This window comes from Piliocolobus tephrosceles, chromosome 10 (assembly GCF_002776525.5).
Source record: "Piliocolobus tephrosceles isolate RC106 chromosome 10, ASM277652v3, whole genome shotgun sequence".
Lineage (NCBI taxonomy): Eukaryota > Metazoa > Chordata > Mammalia > Primates > Cercopithecidae > Piliocolobus > Piliocolobus tephrosceles.
This window is the reverse complement of record NC_045443.1, coordinates 102,600,137-102,607,115: the sequence shown is the minus strand read 5'-3', so window position 1 is coordinate 102,607,115 and position 6,979 is coordinate 102,600,137. Positions and strand designations below refer to the sequence as shown.

The following is a 6,979-nucleotide window of genomic DNA, read 5'->3' as shown; positions in this document are numbered from 1 at the left end:
GAAAAAAAAAAAAAAAAAAAAAAAAAAAAAAAAGATAAGGGAGTGGCAGGACAATAGGATCATTGTAGGGAGAAAATTAGCAGTAAGACATATGGATAAAGATCTCTGTGACATGAATAAGTTCAAAGGAAAATGCTGTGCCTTGATATGCATATGCAAACATCTCCATAAACCTTTTAGCAGCATTGTTTCAGCAAGTCCCACCTTTTGCCGTAAGGTGGTTTTTTCCTATCTCAGTAAACAGAGCATACAATCGGGTCTCACATCGAGATGTTCCATTGCCCAGGGACGGGCAGGAGACAGATGCTTTTCTCTATCTTAACTGCCAACATCCGCTAAAAGGCCTTCTTTCCTCTTGCACTAGTCCTCCTTCACGGGTGTCAGGCTGGGGGATGATCAGGTCTTTCCCTTCCCACGAGGCCATATTTCAGACTATCACATGGGGAGAAACCTTGGACAATACCTAGCTTTCCTAGGCAGAGGTCCCTGCAACCTTTGGCCATGTACATGTATCTAGGTACTTGAGATTAAGAGAATGGTGATGACCTTTAACCAGCAAGCTGCCTTCAGGCACTTGTTTAACAAAGCACATCCTGCACAGCCCAAAATCCATTAAGCCTTGAGTCACCACAGCACATGTCTCTTGCAAGGACAAGGTTGGGGGTAGGGTCACAGATTAATAGCATCTCAAATATAGAACAAAATGGAGTCTCTTATATCTACTTCTTTCTATATAGACACAGTAACAGGCTGATCTCTCTTTCTTTTTCCCACAGTCTAGGCCTCCCAAAGTGCTGGGATTACAGACATGAGCCACCGCGCCCAGCCACATCTCAGATATTTTGTGCAAGAAAAAAAAAATAAGTAACTGCCCCATTCCTGTAATCTTGAATTTGAATTGGCAATATGTGTATACATTCCTGAGTTTCTTTTTTCTTTTTGAAAAAAAATTGAAACTTTTTTCAGGAAATTGAGGGAAATGAGGTAAAATAAGACTGGTATTTAAAAGTTAAAATGTCAAAGTAACCAACTTGAGTCATAGGCCCACCCTTGAACTAGCTGAGACAAGGGAAGTGGAATTATCTGAATCAGGTCCCACCCCTGCAGCTGGCCAGGGAGGGGACTAATCCCACCCAGAAGGCAGAGCTGTAGCTTTAGGGGAGGATGCAAGGAAATCAGCCAATCGGCAATAAGGTCCAGCTTCAGTTTCATATAATTAGAGCTCGCCCATAATAATGACTATAACATATATGCAAATCAGTCGACCCATAGGTCAACTACAGACAATAATATTTGCAATTTGTAATTCTGGGCTGATAATTTTGAGGTTTTTCTTTTTTTTTTTTTTTTTTTGAGATGGAGTCTCGCTCTGTCGCCCAGGCTGGAGTGCAGTGGCCGGATCTCAGCTCACTGCAAGCTCTGCCTCCCGGGTTTACACCATTCTCCTGCCTCAGCCTCCCAAGTAGCTGGGACTACAGGCGCCCGCCACCTCGCCCGGCTAGTTTTCTGTATTTTTTAGTAGAGACGGGGTTTCACCGTATTAGCCAGGATGGTCTCGATCTCGTGACCTCGTGATCCGCCCGTCTCGGCCTCCCAAAGTGCTGGGATTACAGGCTTGAGCCACCGTGCCCGGCAATTTTGAGGTTTTTCTAAAAGGTCATTTTTCATCTTTCAGCTTCAGTTTTTATCTTCAGGAGACTAACCAAACTGAGTATTTAGGCCGGTAAGTTTTCAAAGGGCTATTACCTGGCCCTTAGGAACAATTATCTATTTAATTTAATTACCTAATCTTGCCAATTAAAACTGTTTTATCTCTAGAGACATGTATATTAATGCTGAAAATTATGGTGTAATTATAGTGCAAATCATTTATTTTGGTTAGCTCTTAACCTATTTTGATCGTATGGATAAAATAAAACATTTGTGTCAAAGGAATGCTTTGATTTCTAGCAATGTAATATTTTCACTGGTGGAGAAGCAGGATTTTATTTCTAGTAGACTACTATTCTGAAGAGTAGCCATCTTAAACTGGACCTAGCTTGATTCTCTGCCTCATGTGCTGGAATTTTTAAATTAGTTTTTTCAGTGTTGAATTTTGAACATAGCATAGGGCATCATTTCTTCCTCAAAATTTCACCCATGGCATGGCATAAAAAAGACTGGTGTTCAATTCTGCTAAATATCAATGAATCAGAAATGACAACTTAGTAACAAAGGGTGAAAATGTGCACAGGGAGGTGGGTGGGCAGTGTTTTTTTGAGAGTCTTGCTCTGTTGCCCAGGCTGCTGGAGTGCAATGGTGTGATTATGGCTCACTGCAGCCTTGAACTCCTGGACTCAAGCAATCCTCCCGCCTCAGCCTCCTGGGTGGCTAGGACAACAGGGGCATGCCACCATGCCTGGCTAATTTTTTAAATTCTTTTTTTTTGTAGAGATGAGTTCTCACTATTTTGCCTAGACTGGTCATGAACTCCTGGCCTCTACAGATCCTCCTGCCTCAGCTTCCCAAAGTGCTGGGATTATAGGCATGAGCAACGGTGCCTGGCCAGGGGGAATGTCTTATTCTATTCAAGCTGCTGTAACAAAATATCTTGGACTGGGTAATTTATAAACAATAGAAATGTATTGCTCGCAGTTATGGAGGTTAGGAAGGTGTCGGCAGTTAATGTCTGGTGAGGGCTCACTCTGCTTCAAAGATGGTGCCTTCTTGCTGAGTCTTCACATGGCAGAAGGGATGAACAAGCTCCCTTGGGCCTCTTATATAAGGACACTAATCCCATTCTTGAGGACAGAGCCCTCAAGGCCTAATCACCTCCCAAAGGCCTCATCTCTTAATACTATCACTTTGGGGGTTAGGTCTCAATATATGAATTTGAGGTGGGGGGACACAAAGATTCAGATTTATAGCAGGGGAGAACAATTTCCTATTATATAATTCATTGGTTTTTGATCAACAGTATTTGTTCCATTTTAATCAATTTTAGTTATTTTTATTCCCTTGTAGTTCTTCTCCAGGATCTTGTTCTAGCAAAACAAAGTATCTCGGGCTAGGTCACTAGCATTTCCTCAAAAGTATTTAGGAGACATAGGAATAATTAGGCCGATAACTATGCATTCTGATGATTTGTTTTATGACAGGTGTACAATCTGATAGAAACTATCAGAAGAGAGACTACATAGAATAAATAATGGGAGAGGACTACAAGGAAACTTTCTTTTTTACATCTGTAAATTGTGTACAGTTTGTACTGTTCCTTTTTCCTCATCCTACACTACCTTTTTTTTTTATCTATTTCATGTTAAGAACATTTTGCAAGTTTACATATTCTGATTACAAACCGTTACAGGGCCCCTAGTTGCTCTCTGGGACAGAAAGGTCTCAATTATTTCAAAATGAATACTTTCATATAGTCACAATAGCTGTCTTTCCCTTTGAAGTTGCCCAAACACACCACCTACACACTGCCTATCAGTTCCTGATTTATTTAGCCAAGAATACAGGGAATATGGGAAAAAGAGGTGACTACAGAGAACAGGAACAGAAACGGCAGGTCTTTGTAGGGCTTTTACCTCTTCGCATTGGCTTTTACCTTTGTAGGGCTGTTACCTCTCTGCCCTGCCAAAGTAGCTTGCTATGTGCCTGTCGCACTTTTTTTTTTAATTTTTTTCTTTTTTAAGAGATGGGGTCTTCCTCTGTTGCCCAGGCTGGTGCAGTGGCACGATGATAGCTCACAGTAACCTCAAACTCCTGGGCTCAAGCAATTTTCCCGCCTCAACCTTCTCAGTAGCTGGCACCACAGGTACCCTATTTTGTTCCTTTTTATTTTGATATGATTTCAAATTTACAAACAAGTTGCTACAGTAGTATAACTCCTGTATACCTTTTAAATAGATTAAAAATGGTACATTGTGCTCCATTTGTTTTTTGCTGTATCACATCTCGTTCTTTCTATCTCTTTCTTCCTACTTCCAAACTTAAAAAAAAAAAAAAATTCAAGGGCAAGTTGTAGACTCTATGCCTATTTATCCCTAAATACTTCAGTGTATAAATTCTAAGTACAACAATATTCTCATATACCTAGAGTACAATGACCAAAAGCAGAACATTTAACATATAGTACTACCATGGAATCTAGTGTGTGTCTTCAAATTGCAATTGTCTCAATAACGTCATGTATAGCTTCATTTTTTTCCGAGTACAGGATCCAACATAAGATCATGCATTGCACTCAGTCTTCTCTCATCAATCTGTGACAGTGCCTCGTCCTTTTTGTCTTTTGTGACTTTGACATTTTTGAAGAGTATAGGCTAGAGAATTTTCAGAATGTCCCTCGGTTTAGGTCTGTCTGCTGTTTCCTCATGATTAGATTCAGATTATACATTTTTGCCAGGAATACCACAGAAGTGATACTGGGTCTTTCTCACTGCATCATATCAGGAGGCCCATGATGTAGATTTGTCTCATTACTGGTGATGTTAACTTTAATCACATGGGTAAGGGTGATTACTACAAATTCCCCTTGAAAATAGTGAGGAATGGCCGGGCACAGTGGCTCATGCTTGTAATCCCAGCACTTTGGGAGGTGAGGCAGGTGGATCATGAGGTCAGGAGTTCCAGACCAGCCTGACCAATGTGGTGAAACCCCCGTCTCTACTAAAAATACGAAAAAAATTAGTCGGGTGTGGTGGCGTGCACCTGTAATCCCAGCTACTCAGGGGGGCTGAGGCAGGAGAATCACTTGAACCCGGGAGGCGGAGGTTGCGGTGAGCCGAGATCGCACCACTGCACTCCAGCCTGGGTGATAGAGCAAGACACCGTCGCAAAAAAAAAAAAAAAAAAAAGGAGTAAGGAATTACTACTTTCCTCTTTGTAATCAACAAGTATTTGTGGTCCGAGAGGCTGGTGGGTGTTAGTTCAGGGGGTTATGGGAGGGCTCTGGCATCCGGGATGGAGGCCTGTCTCTTTCTGTGGCTGGCGTTGGATCCATCCTGGGTCTCCAGCCAGGGCTGCAGAGAGGGTAGAGCCGTTTCTTAGGCCAGAGTGGAGTGGGACAGGAGGTGCCGAGGAAGGACTGAGGTGGCTTGGGACACGGAAGCACTGCAGCCTTCCAGCCCGGCATCCAGCATTGCAGCCGCGGCGGCGGCCCAAGAGCTGCGGCCCTTTCACGCGCGCGCATGTGGAGGAATGGCGGCAGCGAAACAAAACGACCCTCACTTACGTGGCCGCTGTCGCCGTGGCCATGCTGGGGGCGTCCTACGCTGCCGTACCCCTTTATCGGCTCTATTGTCAGACTACTGGACTTGGAGGATCAGCAGTTGCAGGTCATGCCTCAGATCAGATTGAAAACATGGTGCCTGTTAAGGATCGAATCATTAAAATCAGCTTTAATGCAGATGTGCATGCAAGTCTCCAGTGGAACTTTAGACCTCAGCAAACAGAAATATATGTGGTGCCAGGAGAGACTGCACTGGCATTTTACAGAGCTAAGAATCCTACTGACAAACCAGTAATGGGAATTTCTACGTACAATGTTGTTCCATTTGAAGCTGGACAGTATTTCAATAAAATACAGTGCTTCTGTTTTGAAGAACAAAGGCTTAATCCCCAAGAGGAAGTAGACATGCCAGTGTTTTTCTACATTGATCCTGAATTTGCTGAAGATCCAAGAATGATTAATGTTGATCTTATCACTCTTTCTTACACTTTTTTTGAAGCAAAGGAAGGGCACACATTGCCAGTTCCAGGATATAATTGAAGTCAGCAACTAAGTCTTCCTTCAAAGTTGATTTTTGGGAAAATCATGTATCCTGTCTTCTCAAAGGAGAAATACTGTACAATAATATGAAGCCTTATATTTTAAATAATTACTTTTTCTCAACTAATTTATTTCACTTAAAATTGAGAGAACAAGTTCAGCTTTTGTCATAAGAAACCCACATACCTAGCTAGTATGATTGACTATTCAATACCATACTGAAGAGTTTGATAGTATTAAGCCACTTTGTTTTTTAAATATGCAGGCATGGGTTCATCTTAATTCTATAATTCCCTTCCAGATTATTAACTCTTCATACTTACAGCAATGAATCTGACAATGTTTTTCAAAAAGGTATGATCAGGGTTATTTGTTTCAAGTCATAGGCCAGAACTTCTGACCATGTTTATTATATCAAAAAGAGTTGGTTGCTGTTTTCCTTATGAACAGTCAGTATTTTAAAAGCTCAAAGTAGAAGAGGAGTCACTAAGACCTAACAGCTTGTCCAAAGATTTAAAATTCTTACTTCAAATTTGATTTGTGCTTTAAGATTCAGGGCTATTTTATATTCAGAGTTCTGAATAGATGATTACTTTGAAATTGTAGTATCATGAAATTGAAATAAAATACATCTAGGCTGCCAGCCAAAGCGTCATCATCACAAGCCCATGAATGTTAAAATGTACAGGTGGGATTGTGAAGATTTACTGACATCAAAAGTTCTGGAAAAAAACCTTTGTAAAAAAGAAAAAAACGTATTAAATTATTTTAATAGTAAAAAAAAAAAAAAAAAAAAAAAAAAACAAGTATTTGTGGGGATATATGTCAACATCCTGTCCCTTACCAAACTTTCACTCCTGAATTTTTCCATCTACTAATGATTTTCTAATGCTTTTATTTGTTCTTTTTGTGTTAGTTAATATTCCACTGTGAGGCAGAGCTTTCTGTTCTCCCATTTACTTATTTATTTATATCAGTTTTGACACACGTAACTTTATTTAATGAGCTTTAGTCCATTACTATTACATGTGATATAACAGTAATTTTTTTATGCTTGGTACTAAAATTGTCCAAGTAGAACTTGTTCAGTCTGCAAATATCTCCTTTCTATATATGTCCATATTCTTTCTTTTTGTTTTTCTTTTTTGAGATGGAGTCTTGCTCTGTCACCCAGGCTGGAGTGCAGTGGCACAATGTTGGCTCACTGCAACCTCTGCCTCCCGG

The 6,979-nt window shown here is 40.8% G+C and overlaps 1 protein-coding gene across 2 annotated transcripts; it reads left to right on the top strand.

Annotated features, from left to right (window-relative positions):
- The first annotated feature begins 4,924 nt into the window (after positions 1-4,924).
- On the top strand, positions 4,925-6,492 carry LOC111540341 (cytochrome c oxidase assembly protein COX11, mitochondrial-like). 2 transcript variants are annotated; one of them, XM_023208719.2, is made up of 2 exons: positions 4,925-5,571; positions 5,724-6,384. In XM_023208719.2, the coding sequence occupies exons 1-2, from the start codon at positions 4,925-4,927 to the stop codon at positions 5,749-5,751; spliced, it is 675 nt and encodes a 224-aa protein (XP_023064487.1). In that variant the 3' UTR covers positions 5,752-6,384. The 2 variants fall into 2 exon arrangements, with proteins under 2 accessions (XP_023064487.1, XP_023064427.1); XM_023208659.1 differs by having other exon boundaries at positions 4,925-6,492.
- Positions 6,493-6,979: the final 487 nt, after the last annotated feature.